Genomic DNA, 24,664 nt, shown 5'->3' with positions numbered 1-24,664 from the left:
TTTCATAATTTCTAGTGGTTGAGTAGCATTTTCTAATTATTACATTAAAATTCAGCATAGACGTTTGTTTTTTCTTTTTAAACCTAATAAGGACTTAGTGCTGCAGAAAAAGTAAAAAACGTAAATGCTGAAAGCCTTTCAAGGACCAAATAATGTAATTATTAAATGTCCGAAAATAAAGAGTAAAAGCTCAATGAAGACTTTAAGGTGTTCAAACACTCGGACGGTTTGAAGGAAAGACCAATAGATGGAGAGGATATTGGAAAAATGCCGATGGTGAAGGCACCAGATGTGGGGAGGAGGGCGGCCAATGAGGACATTTATCGATGTGCTACATGCAGAAAAGACAGACGGTCTGCTGCTCTCTCCTAATAAGAGCAGCTGAAAGCTGAAAATTTCTTTTAATTTTTTTCATCACTCCACTCTGCTCCAGCCAGACGTTTGTTCTACAATTATATTACAAGAAACATGCAGACGATTGCTTTTCCACTAAACTTCTGATGGGTTCTTTTTTATTTCATTTGGTTTTTATACAAGGAAACAACATTTTTGTGCAGCTCTTTCTAATGTTTAAACACACCCACCCCTCAGCTCTGCTCTTTGCAAACGGACAAATCCTCAAACAAGGCATAAAAATTGTCCTAATAGGGCGAACAGTCCTCTGCAGTTTAAGCAGCAATTCATTTGTGTTGCGAGCTAATGCACATCTTTGTATTTTCAACTCTCGAGAAAACTTCACTCACAGTGATTAAATGACAAAAATGATTTCCACATGGTGGATTCGTATTTTTAAAAATAAACAGGACGTTCAAACACTGAAATCATTGAACGCAATCCAGATTTGAACAGAAACTGTGGAGAGCGAATAAAAAACAAACAGTGTTGATTCATCATCTTCAACATGTTCAGATTCAGGCACTTCATCTAAATGTTAAATCTCACAATCACTGCATGCACTCACTTACTGTAAGAATTACTTTTTAAATGGGTTAGAGCCATTCGAACAAACACTGGGTGGACGGATTTGTTTCAAGTGACATCGTTCAGCAAGTTTCCCGTTATGGTCTTGATGCTTCTAGAGATAATATTCATGCCATTATCAGTTCCAACCATAAAACAAAGCACGCGTCCTCTGAATATGTCCCTCTTCCTTAGAGTAGGTTTCCCAGCATCGGACCACAATCGCAGCAGATGTTCCTCCATCACGACCTCCAGAACGTGGAGCTCAGCTGGCCTTTGGGCGGGCTGATCTGTCGGTTCTGCAGCGATGTCTGAAAGTGCAAAAAAAATAAAAAAATTTGGTTCATTGGGCAAATCTTTTTGGACTTTTAAACTCCAAAAACGTGGCTGAAAAACAATAGTTTCTAACTTCAGTTGACACACATTTTGAGAGCCACCATTTAAACTGTGTCACTGTCCAAATCCACATATGGACTTCATAGTAGTTACTTTCCAACCCTGTGTATGACTAATAAAATCCGTCTGTAACATACTTCTAGAAAGTGTTTGAGTCTGATGACTGAGCCCATCTGTCCGCTGCTCGTCACAGCTTCAATTCTGGAAACAACAAACATTCAGTGACCACACAGATCAGATTCAACTTTTGATAACAACAGATTTTACCAGTTGAGTGGAGCTGCTTTAAATGTTAGACAGAGCGTGTACCTGGGGAAGTATTCTTCTTTAAGATACAGGATGAGCTTCCAGAACTGACCCTGATACTGCTTCATCAAAGCATTCCCGCAAACCTGAAGAGGAACCAGACATCAGAACCCAGACTTCTGACAATGACATGACCTTATTGACCAAAGCAGTAAGGGGAGCTTAGCAGGACAGTGGTACACTGCTCACTGCTGGTCCCGGAAGGTGCAGCACTCACCTCCAGAAAGTCAAACAGCAGTGTCGCCGTGATGTCGGCCAAAGGCTCCATGTTGAGCATCTGAGCCAACCAGCGCCAGCCGTGGTTCAGACCGTGAGGAACAGGCTAAAACCCCAAAATTTTAATTAATGCAATAGTCAAACTCTGTTGCACAGAACAGACTCTTCTCATGCAAAGACACTAGAAACCGGACTGAAATAAAAAAGGAAGTGAGGCACTTTTTACCCCCTGTTTGGAGCTGTAGGGCCACCTCAGCTGGATGATAGCAGCGTAGAGACGGATCATCCCAGACATCCTCTTCAGGAAACTGTCCTGACCTTCAACCCCACAGTCGTCCACGCGGTAACCAAGAATCCTGAAGAGAACAAAACACTCCATGCTGACCTTCATCTTTGTCAAACATAATAACAAGAGTAAGAATTACAGTTTCTGAGGCCCTCACCTCTGATACTCCTCCACAGGTGTGCCGTCCTTCATCGGAGGGTAATGTGGGACCGAGTAGGGGCATTTCTTGTGCAGGTGAGCGAGGAGGAGGTCCCCCACACGAGGGTGGAGCTCCCACACACCTGAGGCCACAACAGCAATGGGAAAGGCAGCTTCATGGTGAGACGCCACTTCCTCCTCTCCTTGTTTCTGAAGTATCAAACAAAAGTATAATAAAAAATAAAACTTGTTTGGTTTATTTTTGAACTAAATACTAAGTAAAGAAAACTGAACACGGCTCAAACCGCTCAAGAGACACTCACCACAAACTTCTCAGCCAGCTTGTAGGCGGCAAAGTCCAGGCCCTGTGGGTGCTGGGTGGCACAGACGGACTTCCCCCCCGACACCACCGCCCGTCCTGCCATGAGCTTGTCGATCTTGTCGAAGATCTCTCTGAGCTGCGAGCCAGAGTTGCTGGAGATTTGACTGACAGGTATATTGGCTGCTTTCTGCAGCTCCAGCTTCAGCATCTTTGTCTAAGAAGAGAAATGATGGAGACACAGCACTGATGGTTATAGTTCACAGTTGATGTAGTTTTTGTTTTCCATGTCAGAAGTTATTAGCGGGATATTTATCATTTTTTTATACTTTCGAAGGCTTCTTCTGTGACCATAAAGCTCTGAGGTGTATTAACAATGTGTACCAATGTTTCACTGTAGTTTATGTAATAGAAGTATAAGAATGGCTGAATTCAAATTCTGGGATAAAATAAATAAATAAAAAAAACACGCTGAATTTGTAGTATTTGTTTGAATTGTCTGCTGTGTCCCCAAGACTGCTGCAAATGTTCTGAAGACATATTTTACATGAGGGGACGGACCCACCTTGGTGTCTTTTGGGGAGTTGAGATGTTCGAAGGACTGAGCGCACTGAGCAGCTGAATCCTGCAGATCTTTGTACCATTTCATTGTGCTGTCTTCAGCACTACTCTGCAGCCCTGTTGAAGATAGAAACAATTATTTAAAAATTTTATTTTTAAATAATAATATTTTTAAATAATTTAAATTATTTACTTCTACAGCAAATTAAAAAAAAAGCCGTCTATCTGGGTTCATCTGCATTTTCTTTGCTGTTTAATTTCAAGCACGTGGGATGTTTCAGGCATTTTTCTGTAACGCTCTGACCTTTCTTTTGTGCTTGCTCTTTGGCTGACTGCTCTGCCTTCTTCTGCGCTTCCTGCTGCGCCTGAAGCTCTGCCTGCTGCCTGCGCGCTTCTTCTTCCTCCTGGTTTTTCTTCTTCTTCTCCTCTTGAGCCTTGGCCGCCTCTTCCTGCATCAGTCGGATCAGTGCCCTCATCTCATGGAGGGCTCGCTCAGCCACAGTCATGTCCTCCACGCTGGGAAATTCACCCTAGCATGAGACAGTAGAAAGGTTACACCGACTCTGAGGAGAAGGAAAACTGAGTTCCACATCCACAACTGCAGCTGCAGGTAAACCAGCAGATAGAAGCAGGCGTAGAACATCTGGCTGGGACCCAATGCAGTTAAAACCCCTTTATAAACCCAGAGACTTTATACCTACTTCATCAATCCATATGCTGACGCCACAACTTGTTTCCTCACATTTTGTTGGGATCATGCTCATGTTAGCGTAACTAAGAGGCAAATAATGTAATAATTCAAACTTTAAACCGACCTCTGCCGTTTTCCGAACCACTTCGGACACCTGGGAGCACAGCTGGTTTCCACGGGTGCTGTAGGAACTAAGGCTAGTCACTGGGACATCAGTCTTTGTCTGCATGGACGGCTCCAGCAGCTGGTTGAGCTGCAGGATCTCCTCCTGGATGGTGTTGAGGTTACGCAGTCGCTCTTTGCCTTCAGACTGCCGCTGCCTCTCCAGCTCTGCCTCCCGCAGACGCTGCTGCTCCGCTTCCCTCAGCCGCAGGTTCAGGATCTGACGTGATGGACAATGAAGACATTGTATTTTGAAATTTTTTTTTCTTCAATTTTTACTTTTGTCTGTTCAGGTGTTATTTCGGCTATGTAGTAGCGGAGCATTTATTTTTGTCTTATTTATTTATGCTAAGAGAAGTTTTTCTAAACTTGTCAGTTAAAGGCCAAATTTCTCAAGCATCTCAGAACGCAGACGACACACAAACTGCGCAGTTTATGGGCAACCTTAGAATGTTTGGGCAGATTTTAAGCATCATTTGTCATTATACATACAACGTGTACCACGAAATCCAGATGCTTGGATGGAGGGTTAGTCCTGTGCTGCTGCGACTGAGCGCGGCGCCGCCACTATGGGCCAACCAGACCTGGTCCTTAACACACGTTTTTCTTACTTAATGATATCTGTGTTGTGAAGATACTAAAATTCATCCCTCGAAATTCGTAGACATTTTTACCCAATAAGACCTCACTGGATCAAAACAGAACTTGGACACCAGATTACACAAGAGTAAGAACAGTTTCCTCCTGATGAGCATACCTTCATCCTGTGTCGCTGCTCTTCCTTCAGCTTCTCTTGACGCCCGATGCTCTCTTTAGTTCTACAAGTGGAAATGGACTTTTTTTTAAATCTGGTAACATTTTTGGAAATACTAAACACAGCAAAACTGTTTTTTAATGGCTCTTACTCTCTGTCCATCATGTCCCTCATACTCTGGTACTCCTGCCTCTGCTTCAGCTCCATGAACTCTTCTAAGCGTTTCAGCTGCTCTGACTCAGAACTCGCCACTGACGCCACCAGCTTCTCCAGCCTCTCCTGCCGCAGTCTGAGTGCCACCTGAGCACAAAGAGATAAGACGTTATTCGGGTGGGTGCGCAGAGCTTCCTGTCTGTCATTGTTAGTATCACACCTTATAAATAACAGAGTAATAAGTTACATCCCAATAAACCAAAAAAAGGTCAAACTTTGACTGATGGTTCAAAAAAAATCTAAGAGTAAGTACTGTTGAGCTTATTTAACTTCAGCTGGGACAATCACAAGTCATTGTCTCACCTTGGCGCTTTCTCTATGTGCCTCCTGAACTTTGATAATGAGGCCAGCTGTTTCCATGGCTTTGGGCGACAGCAGGGAAAGGGCAGGAGCTGCTGAAGAACTGGGAACATCACCAACATCCTTATCTGGATCTTCATTCTTTGCCTCGTTGTTAAGGAGCTGCAGGACATTAACAGGAGGAAACGTTAGAACACGTTACTTTGGGACAGGTAGATTACAAAGACTATGTTCACATGACACACTGAAGTGCTGCAAATACAATCCTGGTTCTTCCAAGTGACTCGTGACTGAATTTTTCACAGCAGTGTAAACAAAACAAATTTGTCGCTCTTATGTGGCATTGGATCGGATTTATAGCCAATCTCCAAAAATGCAGGACATTAACAATTTTTTAACATCTGACAATATTAACCTCGCTTTTCAAGCTTCAGAAACCAATTGGACTTTTGCCTGGTCGTTTTGTTTTAGTTCAAGCTACTATTTTCCTGGTCAAGAATGAACATTTTCAGTGTAGTCTGACAAATTTCTCTTTTCAATAGGAAACCAAAGGGAGACCAGTGTGTAGTCAGACCTGGAGGAGAAGCCCACCTGCTCTTGTTGGATCTCTACAGATGAGGTTGTGCAAAGCTTAGGGGTGTGCTGCTTTGTGTTCACGTCAGGGATGGATTCTCTCGTGGAAATCGAGGCTGGGATCTCCTCAGACTGGCCTGGGCTGGAGTCTCCAGATCTGGGCGCTTGAAAGGACCTCTTAAAGGGCGAAAACGTCATATGCTCCAACATGACCCCAGAGTAAGGGGACAGGCTGAGGGCTTCTTTACAGCCTGCCAAAATATCCTGCAGCGAGAGAGACAAGTTAAAGCTCAAGCATAACTAATTATTTTTATTATTATCATTATTATTATATCAAGAGGCTTTTCCCTTGCTTAAATAGAGCTAAGCTAAAGGGGTTGTATTTATTACACATAGAAAGCAATGACGCCAAAAGATACAACCGGCAAAAAGTGGCAGCATAAAACAGCCCAAAATGGAAACACTAAGGAAAAATAAACACTTCCCAACCAGCAATAACACAACAGTGAAATGAAGGAGGAAAACAAGCTCCAGCGTTTACTTGCAGACTTGCTGTCGAATAAAAACAGAATCTCTAGAGGTGATTAAAGCGTTTTAGTCTACAATCAATCACTTTGATATACTTTGTTTGATTGTATGCGTCCGAAAAGAACAAATCGTCATTGCTTAGTTCTTTATTTAAACCACCGTTTCTTACTAACAAGCCTTTAGCCACTTAGCTAACGTTAGCGTCAGAATCGCCGAGCTTAGCCAGCGTAGACTCACTTCGCCCCTCTCCGACCAGTACGGGTCGAACGCGATGTTTCCCTTCGGGGAATTTTTTAAGGCCTGTAACGTTCCCCATCGCAGATTCTCAGCAGGCATCGCGGAAACCCGGCGGCGCAAAAAGCCAAACTACTAACTAAGGGTACGTGATGTTGCGCTACACTCCCGTCGGCTCGACACAGCGTCACAGCGCTGAGAATCCGGAGTTCCGCTCAGCACCGCTTTGATCCTCGCGTCAAACACGTCGCAAATCACGTGACCGCGGCGGGCGTGGCCTCGTCACGTCGCATGCGAGCGGGTCTTCGCCCAAGCTGCAGAGGTGATGTACGTTTTGCTGGAGGCTTTATAATTTTACCGGCTAAACCTCCTATACATAAATCTATATTCACAGTACTTATAGAAACTATTAAATTGTACTGCAAATCAGAAGGTCTGTAAACTTCAGTAACAGTTAAGTTTAAAAAAATAATGGTAGTGAGCCACAAGAGGAGCAGATTAAAGCCAAGAGCTGTATAAATTATTCTTTTTCCAAGTAAACCCACAAAAATGCCAAAGTAACTAAAAACACCCCATCAATATCAAAGAAAACTAGATTACAGAAGCATCAGCATCTACTACCAAAACAAATTCACTATTGAACATCTTTGTCTCATCAAGGCTGCCTGTTAAACAAACTTAGTTAAACATTGAATTATCTACAGACCAACACAATGACACGCCTTCGAAAAAATAACTTTTATTAAAGACCAAGAGAAAGACGTCATGGCGGGATCCACTCCAGCCATGAACCCGCTCAGATGCAGTTCTCAAAGGCAGCCAGCAGATGTCCCTCTTCTGCCTGAATCAAATGCTTCAAAGCAGTGTGTCGTTTATCGGCCAGTTGGCTCAAAGTTTCTTTAACGCTTCGATTTCGCCAATCGCCATCACTACTAATGATAAAGCTGAGCATTTAGCAGTAAGTTACTTTAAATACAGTCCGACCAGAAACCGCCCGCTTACGCATGAACCTTCATGGTTCCGGCTGCGCCATCCTCGTGTTGTATCAGTTTCTTAGTTCAGTGATCATAAAAAAATGTTGTTTTATTATACGTTTAAATCTGATAGCAGTGTTTGTGTTTGCCACTTGGTGTTTGTCTGGTGTTATAATTGTCCCCGCACAGGCCTCCCGTCCTTCAGGTGGCTAAAACATTAGAACCACATCTTAATATAATTCATTCCAGTACAAAACAGCATGACCTCAATAATAAACACTAGAATTATCCCCTTTCTTACAGTTTCCAGGTAAAAAAGAAGAAATAGAATAGATAGATATTCATGGCAGAGCTAGTGTATTGGTGTGCATTAGACTGTACAGGTGGACCTGATGAACAACTGTTCAGGAATTGATTTACCAAAAAGGATACAAGTACATTTACAATAATTACCGCTTTAATTTTTTAAAGTATAAAAATCTCAATTGAAAATCAGATACATGATTTCGTTTGTAACAATCCTTCTGGAATGGATGAATGCGAGTCAGGTTGGTGAATTTTGCAGTCAGCTTGCAAGCAAAGAGTCACCAAACACGTTTCCATATGAGGTTTTGAGAAAATGAACATAGTTCTGCAGACTGCGGTTTGTAGAGTCGGACTGCTCCAGTCGCTCCTTCATGTTCTGCAGCTGACTCCGGAAACGCCTCTCCATCTGAAGGAAAATGAAAGCATGCAGAAGCAACATTATTTTTAGACTGTTTTGATTTTCAGTGCACAGCAGTTCAGACGTGAAAACCAACAGCAATATGCCCAACATCAGTTTAATTTTCTCTACTAACTAAATCTTATCTAATTGCCACTAACTGTTAATGCACTGAATAATACTATTTCGAGGGGGAACATGCAGACATACGTCTTCCTTGCTTTGCTGCAGTTGACCCAGCTCTGTTTTGGCTCGGCTCAGCTGGCTCTGCAAGTCCAAGGCCTTGGACTGTGACACTTTCTCTTTGGTCAAAGCCCTCTGCATGCTGTCATTCACCTGGGGGCCAGAAAGGAAAAAAAGTTCAGCTGAGGGCGAAGTGCAATAAGAATAAATAAAGGAACAATTTAGAACGTATACATTTGTCTTAAAAATGGTCAGATCTTCGTCTAGGTTACATCCTCTAAGAATCACAATTTATTTTGAAATATAACACATATGATATTGTTGTTGTCCATTTTAAATACATTAAACAGAAAATATTGGAGGCGAGAATCTGCAAACCTAAAGAACAATGAATAGGTGCAGGTATATAGACGAAGTAAAATCTTCTATTGAAATTAAAATCATCACCTAACATTTACATGGACACTGATCTGATTAGATGTGCAAGCTCAAAGTATTTCATCAGAATAGAAGGTTTTTCACATGCAAAAAGTGAACTGAAGCATTTAGTCTGCAGGAAATATATACGTTCTTTCCCTTTTTTAACTTGGTGATGATGGTGGTCCTTCTTGGTCTCCTTCTATTGAATGACCCCTCCATCTGCTGGTCTTTCTCATTATGAATAAGAAGCTTTTTTGTTGTCATTTCAGTGATATACATGTTACACATAAATATTACAATGAAATTTGTTCTCTGCATATAACCCATTCCCCTGGGGGAGCAGCCACAAGCACCGTCCGGGAAGCTAGCGGTGGGTGCCATGCTGCTCAGGGACACACCTGGTGCACTGGCAGGGAAAAGAGATCTCAAAGGTTTATGATAAAAAGTTGCTAATTTGCATAAAGCTGTAGAGAGTCACAGTAACCTCACCGAGTTTGCATGTGCGTCAGTTCACTGTTTCACGGTCAAAAGGTTTAAGTCATGTGTTGTTTTGTTCTGGTGGAAAAACAAAATAAATTACTTCAGAGTTTCAAACCTGTGTCTGTGCATCATCCAGAGTTTGTTGCAGCTGTCTAGACAAGATGCTGCAGTTGCGGGTTTTCTCCTCCAGCTGCTGCTGAACGCTGCGGGTGCTCTCTTCCTTCGAGTTGAGAGTCTGTGACATCTCTTTGTTTTCCACCTTCATGTCCTCCAGCTTCCTACAACAAAATGCATAGAGCCCATTTCTGTTCAAAAAAGGTTTTGTACAAGTAGAGGTAGAAGGAACCTTAGTAAACGTAAAGATTAGTAAATTCCTCAGCAGACTTGTAATCTCCCTCTCGTTACCTCTCTAAGTTGTGAATTTTCTCTTTTAGAACGTTGTTCTCCTCCTGCAGGAGCACATTCCTCTGCTGAAACATCTCCAGCTGAGTGCCTTGCTGTTCCACCTGTGGACAAACACAAGCACCACAATGTCAGCCATGATGTAGATCCATCTCTATTCACTTTATAAGGTCGGAATACAACAATCAGGAAACAATTAAACTGTGGCAGTAAATTGGTAAGTGCATTGTCAGTTACCTTGTGTCTGACTTCAGAGAGGGTGGTGCTGTACTCCATGTTCCTTCTCTCATGCATGTCAGCCTCCTGCTGAGCATCTCGCAGCTGCTGCTCTGTCCTCCTCAGTCTCTCAGGCAGCGCTTCAAGCTCTCTAAGGCGGCCCAACAACTCCCTTCTCATCTGCTCTATCTCCCTCTCCAGGCTCGCCTTCACCTCCCGTGCCTCCTTCTGTGTCATCTCCAGTTTCAGGCAATGCTCCTCTGACTCAAGACGAGCCTGCTGGACCTGAAGACAGAGCCAGGAAGCATAGAGAGTGCATATAATAGTCAAAGTAAATTTCAAATCAGGTTGTTTTTATCTCCAAAAATGTGACGATGTGTGCAACTTTCAGCTCAGTTCCTATTTATTTACTGTTCTCTAAACAGTATCAATGATTCTGACTGTACCTTCTTTTTGTATTTCTCCACCAGGTTTTCGTATTTTTTGATGGATAATTTCAGCTGACGAGCTTCAGACTGAAGTCCCCTGATCTTCTCTTCAGATGACGACAACTCAACCTGAATACAATTTGGGTTAAACTAAACACGAACTCCGATGAAATGCATTTGCATTATTCCACAACAATAGTAGAAGAAGCTGTCAAAGCTGAGATAATTTGACAGTATTTTCTATTTTCTATCACTGTCAGAAAATGATCCATTAGGGCTTCAAATCTTATAATAAGCATTTCTCTGCGCAGCATCACAAACAAAATGAAAACACCCTCAGCAAGTTTCCTTTCATAATGCAGAAGACACTTGTCTTTCATAGATACACACATTTATGAAACTGATGTGAAGAAAGGAATGTGCAGTCGACGTTTTGGTGAGGTACCTTGAGTTTTTGGTTTTCCAGCTTGACTGACGTGTTTTCAGCACTGAGATGATGAAGCTGATCCACGAGCTTCTCCCTCTCGGCCCGAAACTTCTCCTCAGCCGAATAAAGCTGAGCGTTCAGCTCGGTCACCTGACTGTGATGGAAGCAGGTACATGAAGCCCTATAGTGTCTCTATATTCTCTCAGTAGTCACAGGGGGGCGCTCAACCTCACCATGCAGAGTCCGGAGCACCCCCTGAAAATGTCTTGTTATTTTTAAAAATGTTAATTGAATTATTTAATTTATTTAAAATTACAATTTGAGCAAAAGCAAATCTAACTAATTAATTAATTCTTATTTAAAAGCAATGCTTTCTTTAATACCAACACAAATAGTGGATGGTGGTGCAGCTGTACTATGGATACATTTGTAGTTGTATTTAAAAAAATAAGATGTAAAAGTAGACGGTGATGGAGAAAGTTTCCAAGTTTATGGATAATTGTAGAACTGTAGCTTAGAGCCAACAGGAAGGTGAAGGCAAGTGGTTGAAGAGGAGGAATCAGATGAAGAGAGGAATTTGGATGATTTGGAAGATGGTCTTCTTCATCTGGTGAGTACCACTTTATCCAAAACCAACTGCTCTCGAGAATAAAACCTTGTTTTGGACTTTGTGTTCCGTGGGCAATTTAAGAATTGTGGAACTGTTCATGAGTGTTCCATCCAATAGGTTTCTTTTTGGTTACGGTTATAGATGTTAGAGAGATGGTGCCGTTTGTAAGTACAGTAAGAGCCACTGTAACTTTATTAACATAAGCACTTTTCTCCACAGCAAACAGAAAGCTGCTACAAAGATCCACAGTTTCTACAGAAAAACAAAGCAACTATGTCCTTAATGCATCCAGACACATTAACTATATGGCAGATCATATTCCACATGTTGATTTGGCACAGTTTTTACGTCGGATGCCCTTCCTGACGCGACCCTCCCCAATTTCTACCGGTGCTTGGACCGGCGCTGCACAGCTGGAGAGGGGAATGGGCTGTTGGGGATTTAGTGTCTTGCATCAGAGACATTAATTATATGGCAGTATAAACAGTATTAATAGGTTGTTAATTGTGGGATTTAGTTGTTTTTGGAGATGTTTAACTGCTGCTATGAATTATTAAGCTCCCTCTCAGCTCTCCAAGCCACAATTGTCTGATGCTGCCACTGTTAATTACTGGGGATGTTTCTTTATTAGAATTTCAATCAATTAAATTTGTTTGCAGTTTACAAAAAAAAAAGACTGAAATAAGTTATTTGTAAGTGCTCTGCCTTTAAAAAAATAAATAAAATAAATGGTAATTTTCCAAGTAATTCTTTAAAAATGTTAAGAAATTAGGTTTTTGAAGTGGTTCTTTGAATGAATCTGCACATGTGGAAAACATCTGGATTGGATGTCTATTAAAGCGTAAATAGATTCTAGAAATTCCAAAGTTCCAAATTACAGTGGACAACTGCTCCTATAGTTATTAAATCCGAAAACACCTAACAGCAGTTGAACTTTAGATGTTAAGATATATGGCTCTACAACTGATGGAGCAACTTCGTATAAAAACAAACCAAAAGCTGCTGATAGGCTGATGATGAGCCGTGGTTTTAAATATATTTTGTTATCAGATAATTAACTAATGCACCAGTTACTTTTTTGTGTAAAAAAATGCACAGAAAATGTATTTGTATCTCATCATTGCATTCGGGTTTATCATTTATTAAAAGAAAAATCTAATGAAATGTAGTACATGTTTTCAAATGTCCCAAATGTGTGTTTTGGCTACATTAAGATGTGACACCCAATCTGAGAAGTATATTGTTTAATGTTAAAAGTTAATATAAATTAAATTCATGTAAGGGCCCGAAAACTAAAAGAAAGAAATGTTACTTACAGATTTATTTAAAACTGACGAATGAACAGAACAATCCGTTTTGCCTTGTGATGTAAAAATGTTTGGGCTGTGCACATCAATGTGTTTTACAGAAACAAGCCGAAGTGGACACTCACTGTTTGACAGCAGAGATTTCCTCTTCCAGCAGTGCTTTAGCAGCTGCCTCCTTCGAGTGGCGGAGGCACCAGTCACTGGACGTAGACAGAGCTTGAGCCAACTGGGTTTCCTTTAAGGAAACAGACGTCAAGACAAACCGTCACATTACTTTCATATTTGAGCCTGGAATTTGTATGATCAGCCACATCATTACCACTGGTGGTCTTTATAATGTCGTAGAGGGCCAGGGTCAGCGTGGCCACTGTGCAGCTACACAGAAAAATGTGATACACTACTGTATGTGCAGAAGTAGGAGATGTACACAAACTCAGTACTCAATTAAAAGTGTTGGCCCACAAAATTTGACTTAAAGTACAATACTGATTATGTTAAATATGGCAATACAAGTACACCAATTAAAAAAAAAAAAGGGTTGTTGCCGACTTTAACCAGCTAAAGTGCAGATGGGTGGTTAAACAATAATAATACAGCATATTTTTATTTTAAAACCATATAATACCTTTATATGACAAAACTAGCAGATGACGTTAACGACGTGTGCGTTTTTAGCATAAAAAGAACTGTATTAATGTGACGGGTCTTTCAGATGTTTAAGGTTCTCGCCCATCATCTAGTACCATGGGCCTGTGCCACCGATTGACCTCTTTGCCGCCGCTCCCGACAAAGATGTCACATGTGAACAATGGAGCCGGTATGGTAGGAATTAAAAGGTACGATCCTCAGTAAAGTCAAACAGGAAAGTGCAAACTCCCATCACACGTCTGACCTAGTGTTTAATGCTACACTCACTTCTGTATTTGTTGGTTGGGTCTCTGCCACTGAACCAAGAAGATGTCTCAAATTCCTCTTAACTTGATTTGCATAACAGTGTGTGATCAGACAGTGTGCTGCTAGGGTGGAGAGAAATTATTTGCATGCAGGACAAATCACAGAGAAGTTCGTGGCTCCTAGAAAACCGGGACTCGTTCAAATGAACTGTTTCTCTTGCCTGTTGCAAATCGAAACTTGTCAAAATGCCTTTTACTGGAAAACCAGGTAGCAACTGTTTTTAGACGTTATTACACATCTGTACATTATTTATATGCATGAAACATTAAGGACCCGTTTCAACATTAGCAAGAACGTTCAGAATTCTGTAGCAGGCAGTTCTGCATACTGACTTTTTCCTGAAGTATTTCAGCTAGTTGCCTGGCGGACTCCTCGGCTCGCTCCGCCTGCTGGGTCGCCAGGGTCAGAGCTTCTCGGTTCTTCCTCTCCTGCTCATCCTGCTCCTCGTCCCTTCGCTGCCTAAAAGTCTGCAGCTCCTCCTGCAGAGCCCAAAGCTCCTTCTGCTGCTGCTTGTTGCCCTGCTGCATCCTCTGTTCCGCACAGAAAGAAGGGAGAGGCATTAAGATAGAACAAAGAGTCACACGCCTCATAGTTGGTAAAGGAGAGATTGTTGCTCCACAGACATCCTAAAAATGTCCTTTTTTCAGTGATGCATCTCAAACATACAGTATTTCCTTTTACTTCATTTACTTCCTTTACTTCATTTAACCAGATGGAGACAAAAATGCAGACAACTCCAAACCTGGACAGGGAAGTGTAAAACCTACTGTAATTTGTTTCATTTGGATGAATAAATGATTTTAGAGATTTTAGTTTTTATGTGTTTGTATGCTTTTCTGCAAGTATTTGCTTTGTGTCTGATCTCGAGGTCTTGACTTGGGCTTTGGTTTGCCTTGGTCTCGTTCTCGATATATGCTAACATCATGGTTTTCAGTTAAGTGGTCTTGACTACAGCACCGATGTTCAGATACCTGCATCTGAGCAGACAGTTGGGCCTTTTCAGCTTCTGTTCTGTTAAGCTGAGTCTCCAGGTGGTCGCGGGTCGACTCCAGGATTCTTGAAAGCTCTGCCGTTGTTTTTACGTTGTCCTGCAATGGAAGAGCAAATCACAGCATATTGGAAAACCTGAGATTTGAATGTATATATAGCTAAAATAAAACACTGGTTATAGAAAACACAGTTATATTTCTCAACCTTTTCAAAATCCAAATGCTCAGCAAGCTCAGAAGCTTCTTTCTCCGTGTTGCTGAGTTTAGCCAAAAGCCGCTGTAGAAAAGGAAAAAAAATAAGTTTTTTTAATGTTATCTGTGGGTAGATGAACGTGTGAATGAAGGACTTTTTGTCACTCACAAGGTTCTCTGCTTCGCAGTCAGCAAGTCTCTTCTTTAAAGCATCTTTCTGCTCTGACTGCACCAGAGATTCTCTCTGTGAAAACAAGGACAAGGAGTTTTTGATTGTTGATGTTTATGATAACGGTACATTGTATTCATAACCAGAAATCACATTAGCTTTTGGTTTTATTACAGTTAAAATGGTATTATTCTTGTAGCTAAATCCACTGAACAAAAGCAATGGAACTTGTAGTAGTTTTGCTAATGTGAATACACTTATCTTGAGTAATAGCAATTGTTTTTCAGAAAAATAAACATTTCTGAACAAAAAGCTGGAAATGTTGGGAAATGTTTAGGTGTATTGTCCCTGAAAAAGTAAATACAATATAAATAAAATTGGTATATTACTAAAAGTACAAACTTAAATCAAAACAGTGGATAAGATCTATCTACTGGTCAGTTTGAAATGTCTATTGGTCATTAACCACTGGAGCTTTGAGACTGTATCAAACAAAATCAACTTCCTGTGCAGTACCACATATCCACTCCACTGTCGGAGGAGCTCTCGAAGGCTGTGGTTTGTGTTTTCGAACATCTCGATCTTCTCAAACAACAAACCGCGTTGTCTTGCCAGGGAAGCTGCATGCAACTTTGTTAGCCGCTTTTCCTGAGAAATAAAGGAATAAAAATATGTTAGTCTTCACTTATACATAACTGAACAGTTAATTTGAATTATTCTAGGGACCAAATCACCCAAAATGATTATTTAGTTCCAGACTCACCTTAGGAAGGTCATCGATAGATTCCTTCAGGGCTGTCAACTGATTAGCTACTGCTACACCATCGATTTCTGCTTCTACAAGTGCCCTTAGAAGCATGTCAGTCTCTGTGTGTTGCCCCCTAGAATCTGATCTTTAATTAAGAGAAAAAGTTTATGTAAAGTGTCATAACATGGGACATATTTGTTGTCACAATCCACAATACAGCTGGAAAATCGGTGCAGTACTTTTATGCAAAAACTATCAAATGTCATGATTCACATATATGAAAATTAGCCATAGCCTGTGTTCTTTTTTTGGTGACAGTAAACAGAAAAATGGCTCCAATCTCAGACAGATGTCTCAAGGAACGATATTGTATCATGCAATGTTTTTAATTTGGAGGGGAGATGTCTTGCTCTCTACATTTGTGCTGTTCTGTTAATATCTACAGTCTGACATTTTCTATTTGTCGATGAGGTTCCTACTTCTCTAAATGAGAGACATTTTCTTACTCTATGAGTAGGACATTGAGGCTTTTGGACACTGCATCCAGCTCCTTATTCTGCTCCTCTTCATCACGCTGACGTCTGCCACCACTTTCTGACTGATGTTGCACTTTAGTTCTCTGAAGGTAGAACAAAAACAAACATACAGGCCTTACAGTATGTTCAGTGAACATCCACCAACAAGACTGAAGTAGAGCGAGCAAAGTTGCAAATTGAATTCATAAACAATAAATGACTGCATTTCTTGTGTTACTGTTTAGACTTTAGCATATCTATAACTGGAAGCAGAGAATTGAGGCATGAACACTAAAAAGTGACCAGACACTTGTTTTATCTCACATCTCTTCTGCAGGACAGTTTTCCTGGAGGAATCCACGGCGTCCGGATCTTTTGCCTCCCTCCATCTCGCTTCACTGGGGAGTCCCTTGCCCCATTCTGCAAATAAGATTTGACAGTTAAAACCCATACTCATTATGACTACATTCTCATGCTCATCAAAAGAATAAATATTGTATCAATTCGTGGTCATTTTGGTTGTGTTCATGCTGCATCTCTCTGATTGTTTTGCTTCTTTTGGACGGATTGAGACTTTTTTTTTTTTTGTCGTTTTGCATCTCTTCGTGGTTTTCTTCGTGGTCTCTTTCATTTACATTTTTTTAGGTAAAACCTCTGGGCCCAGTATGCCCACACAGTTGGTATTGTAAGAAATCTAATAACTCTAAAAAATGGAAGCTTAAAAATGATTAACCTTATCATACACTGAAGAAATGTATACTTGGGTCGTATTGCACAACTTAGCAGAAGCAAAACACTGACCTGTGAAAATGTCTTAATGAAATTTTCAGCTAACAACCCCGATAACTAACCTGGGGTGTCTTGCTAGGGCTCCTCCTCATATGGACATGTACAGGTGTGGTGTCCGGTACGTGGACGTGAACCGGCGGCGGCGGCGAATCCCGGGTTGTCATTGTTTCGAGACGTTACTTCAAGATTCTCCACATTTAGCATGTGTTAGGATTCACTAAAATACCCACCCAAACGCAAATATAACCCCGACAAGTCATAAATATGGTGCAAAGTTACACGTTTCCGAGATAAATCTCGACTTTTGTTTGTGGAGCGGACGTTGTGGAGCTTGGTTCCACATACGAGCTCTGCGATTGGCTAATTTGCAATGTTTCGAGCTGCGATTGGAGGAGACGAATTGTCGACACGCGTTGCTCGTGGTTACCACTGAAGCTAATGATGCATTTAGGGAATGTTGCAAGAATGGGAAGAACAAAAAGCCTATTCTTTTACCTATATTTTATTGTTTCTTGTTTTAGATGTAAAAGTACTAGGATAAATCAATGTACAATCACACTACTCTATTACAATTCAAATCCTACTTGAGGAAAAGGAAAAAAACACCAATAAATTAGAGTAGAAGTAGGCCAATACATCAAAATCTGTATTGAAGTTTGGATCATTCCCAGCATAAGTTGCAACTAGCGTTGCATCGTGTTGTCTGTTACATGTTACGTAATTTTACTTATAATTACTACAACTGATTTCTAATAAAATAGAAATACTCCACTTCTGTGATGAGCAGGTTACAGCTGCATCACAATTGCACTTGAATACTGTAACTTATCTGGGTACATACGTCCTCTAGCGTTTAACTAAAATGTGTATTTCTTATTAAACAAAATGTTTAACAGTTATGTAAATTGTGTTTTTCTCGGATTAATCTACGCAGTTACAGTAGGAAATGGTTGAGATGACTGAATTTCCTGTTGGTTTCCATCGCACATCCGGTGATTAGCCTGAAGAACAAGCTAAGGCTCAATTTTTTTTTTAATCGCTTGTCACAAGTACCCTAATCACAATATAACTTATTATTATTATATCTACTGCAGGTTCGAGGCGGACTTCACATATTAATGTGGTGTATGTGGTTTACTTTTGAGTGGTGTCTGATGATCAAACGGCTCCACCTCTGATAAACACAAAGCTGCTAGCTGGGAGTTGAAGCTAGCTAACCGATTAGCCTTCCATGTGCGTGCGAAGCAGCAATGAGAAGCAAACGGAGCCTGCGGCTGCTGATAGCGCAGCTGGGGACGGTAAAAATCCACTATATTTCTTTAGCCCTCCTCATTTGTCCCGCTGCATACCAGCCCGGTGAGGCGTGCGCGGCCGCGGAGAAGGCGGAGGGAACCAGTCCCGACACCCTGATACTATGCAGGGCGTGCGGACACGAACTGGCAGTCGGGACGGATATCCACTTTGTCCCCAGCCGGTTGGCGCTCTCCAGTCGCAACGACACGCTGCTCGGGGGCCGAAGGGTTAACGTGCAGCTTTTTGAAAACCCCCACGGCCACCGGTTCGAAGTGATTACGTTTAGAAAAGCGGACGTTACCCAGCACTGGCCGGCAAACAACCACTTCTCCTGGTTCCAGGGGTTCTCGTGGACGATGGCCACATGTCCCCGGTGTAAAACCCATTTAGGTGGGTACGAACTAAATTAGTGACTTCGTAATTAAAACTTGATTTTTTTTTTCAGTACATACTAAAATCAAGGTTTTGAAGTGGTTCTCTTCGTGAATTGCTACGTGAAAAACTTAATTCATGAGGCAAACGTTCGTCCTTTCATGATAAACAGCATCAATAGTTTAAAGGGGTTAAAAGTAATTTGGTAAATAGAATTCATATTTTTGGCTACTACATTGTAGAGCATTGATGTCCTTCAAGCACTTCCACTTAAACTCGAGTGTTGAGTACTTCAACCTCTGCTTCAACACCTTAGGTTGTAATTCTGTAAGCAAACACTTTTTTTTTTAGGGAACATTTGTGTTTCTGCCAGAATATTCCATAAGATTCTGGTGATTTTTATTTTTTTTTTAATTTAAATTAATAAAGATTTTAAGGCTAAAGGCTCTCTTTTAAGGTTTTATGCCACACTATTACAGTCAGAACTTAAGTCCAACTCTTGTGAACAATTGTGGCACAAATGATGCAGAATATAAGTTTCTGTTAAAGCAGATCAGTAACCACATTTATGTTCAGGCATTAGCTTCTCAAAATTGGGATCAAGTGATTGACTCGCTCATCCTACTTGCACATTTCAATTCAGGTGCAATTTTTGGTGCCCGTTCATAAAAATGTGGAGTATTTGTTTCTGTTAGGTGACTCCTGTTTTTAACCCTGTAACAGGTTGGGCCTTCCAGCCCAGTGACTGGCCAGACACCATCTCTAAAACCCAGTTTGAGGAGTCGGATCACACCTTCTTGGCTTTAATCACTCATCGGCTATTAAGGGAAGACTTCGCTTCGAGCCTGCTAGTGACACCAAAATCCTACAGGAGCTAATAAGATATTTTGACTGTGAGATTATCTCAGTTTCCTTTTCAACTACTTTTAAATTTTATAATTTCTATGCAACTACTGTGTTTGAAGACTCCAACACATGTATACACAGTAAATTTTATTCTTGTAACAAAGCAAGTTGTACACCTCAAATTTAAAAGTTTTTTTTCCCCCCAGCGGAAAAGCAAACTGATTTATTGTATATTCTGTGAGATAACTGTTTTTTTCATTTTACCCATGAAGCAGTGGGGGCCAAAATTTACAAGCTTGTTTTTTTTTTTCCCATTTTGTCCTTTATTAAAAATGTCATTTCAAATCTCATGGATATCTGTAAAACAATACAATGAAAAAAAAAGTCCCATAGAAATGGTGTCAAAACAACCACTCTCTCCAATAGCCAACATACTCCTGCCCCTCCCCAGCTTATCCCACCCCCCCCTCACCCACCCACTAAACATTACAAGTCAAAAGGAATGAGCTGGTACTCGTTAACAACAGAGGGGGAAAATAACAGCTTTTTTTTAAGGGATCAATGCCCCAACGAAAAAAAAAAATATGGAGAAAAAAAAATTGAGGTCTGCTAGTGCTAGGTCACTACACCATGGCTTTAGTCAATTTACCACACAACCTTTAACAGGAGGATTTCTGTAAGAATTGTCTTCAAATTCTACTCAGGATGCCGTGCTGATTCTATTTTTATACTTTTATTTTTAAATGACTTTAGGGATAGTACTCACAATTCAGGGCAAAGTGTCATTGGCCTTAGATGAGTCAAAAGGGAACATAACATGGCACCAACAGGGGAAGAGGCTTCAGAATGGAAAACGAAGCACACGTGGATTTAAAAAAATAAAAATAAAATAAAAAAAATTTAAAAAGAAAAAACAAAAACCAAAACAAAAACCTTTGCTCCCAAATATGAGTGGAAAAAACAATTTAAAAAAAAAAAGGGGAATAGAAGGTTGAGGGTCAGGGTAGATGTTATTTCTTAGTCATCTTCTCCTTCGTCATCCTGAAAGAGTAAAACAACATCAGAAAGATGTACATATTTCAACAGGTAACACTAGTTTTTGATTCACCACTTTACCTCTCCATCTTCTCCTTCATCCTCTTCATCCTCTTCGCCATCTTCATCTCCTTCTTCATCAATGTCCTCTAGACCCTCCTCATCCTCTTCATCATCCTCACCTTCACCTTCCTCATCATCCATGTCAGGGACCTAGAAATGACCGTCACATTAAGAACCTTTGTCTGTCTGTCATACCAGTCAATTTAAACAGGTAAAAACATGTTGGAAGTGTTGCAACAGATTCACCCCAAAAGTGATGCCTCAAGAAATTAAGAATCGCTGAATTACTTGGTCATAAACATACCAGGTAGTACTGGAGAGGGTTTGGCCAGATATCATCCTTGATGACCTCCCCGAGCTCGTCAGCACCAGCATCGGCGTGATCAGTGAACCAAGTGAAGAAACTCTCTGGCTCTTCATGTTGCCTCTTCCTTCCTGCTTTGTTCTGTGTCTGGCTGGAGCGCTTGGTCAGGTCCTACAAACAGAGACAAATAACATGTCCAATTGTGTAAAGCCGACAATATGCAAGGTCTCAAGTCAGGGGATCCTGCTTTGATAGAATTCAAAAGTAAGCATAGTAGCAGAGGAAAACTGCTCAGACACCATTGTAACATGCTGTGTCTCATCTATTTGAATATCTAAAATATGAAAGCAGAAGCATTCTGAGTTTGTGAAACTTAAAAATGATAAATATTTAAATCCACACATCCTTCAACATCTCTAGTTTCCTTTGATCGTCACAGAAAATACACATACCTTTCCTGATTTCCATTTGATTTCTGTTGACTTTGAAGATGGGTCTCCGCTCTCGTTCAGATGGAACTCTTTGGAAAGTACTTTGTTTTCGAAGTACGGATTTTCATCGAAATACTAGGAGAAAACACCCAGGAGTAAGGAAAATTAAACTGCTTGCCTTTTCATGTGATCTGTGTACTCAAATTTAAAGTACTTACAAAATCTATTCTGTAGCCCGATTTGATGTCTTCAAATTCTGTCACCTCCACTCGGCTCAGATAATGAAGTGCTTCTTCATCTTCCTCCCCCAGTAGGGCAGATACTGTGGAGGGAAAAAATATACACATGCACTCTTTAAATTTTGATCCACTATGCAAAGCATAGCAACAAAAAGTGTAGACCTAATGGCAAATAAACCTCATGTGGACTTTCTCACCTTGTGGATGGTTGACAAATGTGGTGACCCAGAAATTGGGGATTTTGGCGATCAGTTCTGACCTCTTCTGAAAGAATGGTTGACGGAGTTTGTTGTATTTCTGTTCTACTTTAAGAATCTCCTCACTGGCTTGCTCATTCAACCTGGAAGTATTACCAAAAAAAAGTTGTTGATTATTTGTGAGTACACAAAAAGAAAATCCACAAAACTATAGCAATCCCCTTCCCACTTATTTGTTAAGCATTTTAAGTGTTGTGCATTACATTTACTCAGGGGTGAGAACATTAAATACTGCAGCATAAAATGCTGTGATTCTGTAGTTTTAATTGCTGTCAATCTGCCTCTTCATAAAAAAATTATTTAGTTTTCTGCTGGACAGAAAAGTGTAAGGCATGATGACAGCTTTTGACAAACCTAATTTTTTTGTATAAAACAAATGTATTACCTGTCAATTTCATTTTGAACTTCGTCAATGTGTTCAATAGCTTCCTGCTGCTCTTTCTCTGTGAAGGAGAAAATAACGTTAGAAAATTTACAGAATACACACAAGCCAGAACTGAGACAAAGTCTTAATGTTTTGGGAGAGTCATAAGAAAAAAAAATTAATAACTTCAGAGTGATCTTTGCACAAGCAACTAAACTGAACTTACTAAAAACAACTGTGGTTTTTTTTTTCAGTTTTGACAGCAAATTCGTCATTAATAACGGGCAGAAAACAGCAGATGCCAGGTTATTTGGCAGATTAAAAGCGAGGCTCCCCCTGAGGCTAAGGCAATGTGAGCGGCCAATAGCGGCAGGTCTAGCGGCTCAGACAGTCACCGTTTCCTGCCGGCTGCTACCGACAAGGCCGCGTGGTTTAAATGTGGGACATTAACTGCACGCACAGACCCGCGATAACGTGAGGCACCAGCTAGGACAGATGCCAGCATAAACCTTATTGACAAACCATGGATTATATAGCGGAGTCGTGCATCCAGTTTTGTAAACATAATAATTAAGCAGTTTCGTTGATTGCGGGGCTGGTGGATTTAAACGCATCTTGGCCAGTAACTAAATACAACGTCGTCAGCTAGCGTTAGGTAACACTACAACAACAACACTAACGTTAGCTGGCTAACTGCTAACGCACATAAAACTGACAACTTTTCTGGTTATTAAACACCATATATTAACACCACAGACATAGTTTGATAAATAAAAGGCAATTTTACAAGAGCACACAGAACAATGATCTTTAAGCAGCACTCATGGCCTCTCAATCAGCAGCCATCGACATAACGTTAACTGGCCACGCTGATGATGCTAAATGAACTAGCTAACATGGCCTCTCAGCACCGGTCTGAAATGAACAACAGCAGGCTGGTGTAGCGGCATGCTAGCTCGTGAGCTAGCTGCTGTTAGCGAAATGTGAACACACGCAGCAAACGCCGTGGTCACCTGCGAATAAGCTCCAGCTACGTTAACCCAAATCAAACCAATTCAGACAACAAATTGTAACAATATTGCACCTAGAAGCAATGCAAATTATCTTAGAGAAGAAAGTGAAAATGGCGGTGAACAGGAGGCCGCCATTCCCCTTACCGGAGGTTTCGTCCGCTCCGTCATGGTTTGAGTTCAGCTCCTTTTTACTCACTTTTGCCGCGGAGGCCGACATGTTTTCGCAAGCTGGGGTAACTTACAGACGTCTGACAAAATATGTGATACCTTTAAACGCGGTTTCTCCCTGAACAGGAGAACGTTAATTCGGCGTAAAGTTCAGCGTGCAGAAGCCAACAACGTGCTGCTTTCCACACAATGTAGCTGCCGAGGAGCGAGGAAGTCACAGCAAGCGCCGCTCACGCGCTCCTTTCATTACGAACGCGCCTCGGCGAATGGAGCAGAGGCGAGCTCCGCCTCTCAAAATAGGTCTCACTACTCGGCTCCAATTTGCCCATTTACTGCCGTCTCTTATGTCAAAATTACCCCCAGAATGAACTAAACCTCAAACTGTTACTTTTGTGTGTGACATACGCGATTTCTAAAGTAATTTAGAAACCAAAAAAAATAACATTTATTCAGGTCAGGCCAAAGCTTCAGTTGGACCGTCGCACTTGCGCACATAAAAAAAAAAAAAAAAAGATGCTGAATGTCACAGAAGAAAGAGCTTCATACTGGTGGTCAGCGTTAATTAGCCCGTCAGTCACACCAAGTCCCGGGCTAATTGCTTGTTTCAAGCAGGAAGAAGAAGCCAAATGACCGGGACATTTTAGTTGCAGTTATGTCCGGCGGCTTGCGCACTTCTTTGCAGTGGAGGAGAAAGCCATTTATATATAAAAAAAAAAACTACTGTAATTAACCTGTCAAATAAGGAATGACGGTATTCCCAACAAGCTAGTGTGGCTCATATTAGGGACTTCATGTTAACAGAATTCCAAATTACTCGTTTATTCAGGTAAGACGTTTCTCAGTTGGACCAGGTGGCACCTGCTAATCACCTTTAAACGCATTGAAATTAAAGCAGACATGCTAACTGCTAAATCAAGTAGTTCAAGTGTTGTAGTTTCAAAGACTTTTTGAATAAACGGGACAGTTTTTGTTGCAGTTATGTCCAATAACTTGCACCGTATTAGTTTCTAACCTGAGGATGGCCCTTAAGCTAGTGGTTGTATTAATGTGGCAAACTTAATGCTAGCCAAAATGACAGTTCTTCTGAATGTGGCTCATGTACTAATGTTTTTATTTGTTTTTATTTGATTGATTTA

At 40.9% G+C, this 24,664-nt stretch overlaps 3 protein-coding genes across 3 annotated transcripts; all 3 read right to left on the bottom strand.

Annotated features, from left to right (window-relative positions):
- Positions 1–478: 478 nt before the first annotated feature.
- gle1 (GLE1 RNA export mediator) lies at positions 479–6,866 on the bottom strand. Its single transcript, XM_067519911.1, has 15 exons — positions 6,641–6,866; positions 5,894–6,139; positions 5,306–5,464; positions 4,941–5,089; positions 4,793–4,853; positions 3,998–4,255; positions 3,487–3,712; positions 3,187–3,299; positions 2,626–2,838; positions 2,322–2,512; positions 2,105–2,234; positions 1,880–1,984; positions 1,666–1,748; positions 1,494–1,557; positions 479–1,271 (listed from the first exon to the last, which is right to left on the bottom strand). The coding sequence occupies exons 1-15, from the start codon at positions 6,737–6,739 to the stop codon at positions 1,203–1,205; spliced, it is 2,166 nt and encodes a 721-aa protein (XP_067376012.1). The 5' UTR covers positions 6,740–6,866; the 3' UTR covers positions 479–1,202.
- A 538-nt stretch (positions 6,867–7,404) lies between these two features.
- LOC137135594 (outer dense fiber protein 2-like) lies at positions 7,405–18,618 on the bottom strand. Its single transcript, XM_067519910.1, has 17 exons — positions 17,206–18,618; positions 16,679–16,774; positions 16,346–16,458; positions 15,855–15,984; positions 15,608–15,739; positions 15,092–15,166; positions 14,936–15,007; positions 14,713–14,829; positions 14,074–14,271; positions 12,913–13,022; positions 10,889–11,024; positions 10,462–10,572; positions 10,037–10,300; positions 9,803–9,903; positions 9,513–9,675; positions 8,525–8,650; positions 7,405–8,323 (listed from the first exon to the last, which is right to left on the bottom strand). Exons 1-17 carry the CDS (start codon positions 17,305–17,307, stop codon positions 8,177–8,179), a joined length of 2,193 nt encoding a protein of 730 aa, XP_067376011.1. The 5' UTR covers positions 17,308–18,618; the 3' UTR covers positions 7,405–8,176.
- Positions 18,619–19,788: 1,170 nt separating this feature from the next.
- On the bottom strand, positions 19,789–23,793 carry seta (SET nuclear proto-oncogene a). The gene is made up of 8 exons (XM_067519917.1): positions 23,505–23,793; positions 22,369–22,426; positions 21,924–22,066; positions 21,706–21,809; positions 21,509–21,622; positions 21,057–21,227; positions 20,771–20,902; positions 19,789–20,695 (listed from the first exon to the last, which is right to left on the bottom strand). Exons 1-8 carry the CDS (start codon positions 23,575–23,577, stop codon positions 20,672–20,674), a joined length of 819 nt encoding a protein of 272 aa, XP_067376018.1. The 5' UTR covers positions 23,578–23,793; the 3' UTR covers positions 19,789–20,671.
- Positions 23,794–24,664: the final 871 nt, after the last annotated feature.

Source organism: Channa argus, chromosome 11, assembly GCF_033026475.1.
Source record: "Channa argus isolate prfri chromosome 11, Channa argus male v1.0, whole genome shotgun sequence".
NCBI classification, from domain to species: domain Eukaryota; kingdom Metazoa; phylum Chordata; class Actinopteri; order Anabantiformes; family Channidae; genus Channa; species Channa argus.
The sequence above is the reverse complement of the archived record's forward strand: the minus strand, read 5'-3'. Positions and strand labels throughout refer to the sequence as shown.

What these genes read in the sequence shown, in the direction of transcription:
- gle1 (XM_067519911.1), bottom strand. Translation starts at nt 6,739, where the DNA reads ATGCCTGCTGAGAATCTGCGATGGGGAACGTTACAGGCCTTAAAAAAT. An exon ending in AGCTGGCTGAGAAGTTTGTG is followed by an intron (nt 2,513 to 2,625) that starts GTGAGTGTCTCT and finishes TTGATACTTCAG; the next exon opens with AAACAAGGAGAGGAGGAAGT. An exon ending in TGCTGTTTGACTTTCTGGAG is followed by an intron (nt 1,749 to 1,879) that starts GTGAGTGCTGCA and finishes GTTCCTCTTCAG; the next exon opens with GTTTGCGGGAATGCTTTGAT.
- seta (XM_067519917.1), bottom strand. Translation starts at nt 23,577, where the DNA reads ATGTCGGCCTCCGCGGCAAAAGTGAGTAAAAAGGAGCTGAACTCAAAC. An exon ending in GTTCAAAATGAAATTGACAG is followed by an intron (nt 22,067 to 22,368) that starts GTAATACATTTG and finishes TAATACTTCCAG; the next exon opens with GTTGAATGAGCAAGCCAGTG. An exon ending in CGGGCTACAGAATAGATTTT is followed by an intron (nt 21,623 to 21,705) that starts GTAAGTACTTTA and finishes GTTTTCTCCTAG; the next exon opens with TATTTCGATGAAAATCCGTA.
- LOC137135594 (XM_067519910.1), bottom strand. Translation starts at nt 17,307, where the DNA reads ATGACAACCCGGGATTCGCCGCCGCCGCCGGTTCACGTCCACGTACCG. An exon ending in CTATCGATGACCTTCCTAAG is followed by an intron (nt 15,740 to 15,854) that starts GTGAGTCTGGAA and finishes TTTATTTCTCAG; the next exon opens with GAAAAGCGGCTAACAAAGTT. An exon ending in TCTCTGAAGTCAGACACAAG is followed by an intron (nt 9,904 to 10,036) that starts GTAACTGACAAT and finishes GTTTGTCCACAG; the next exon opens with GTGGAACAGCAAGGCACTCA.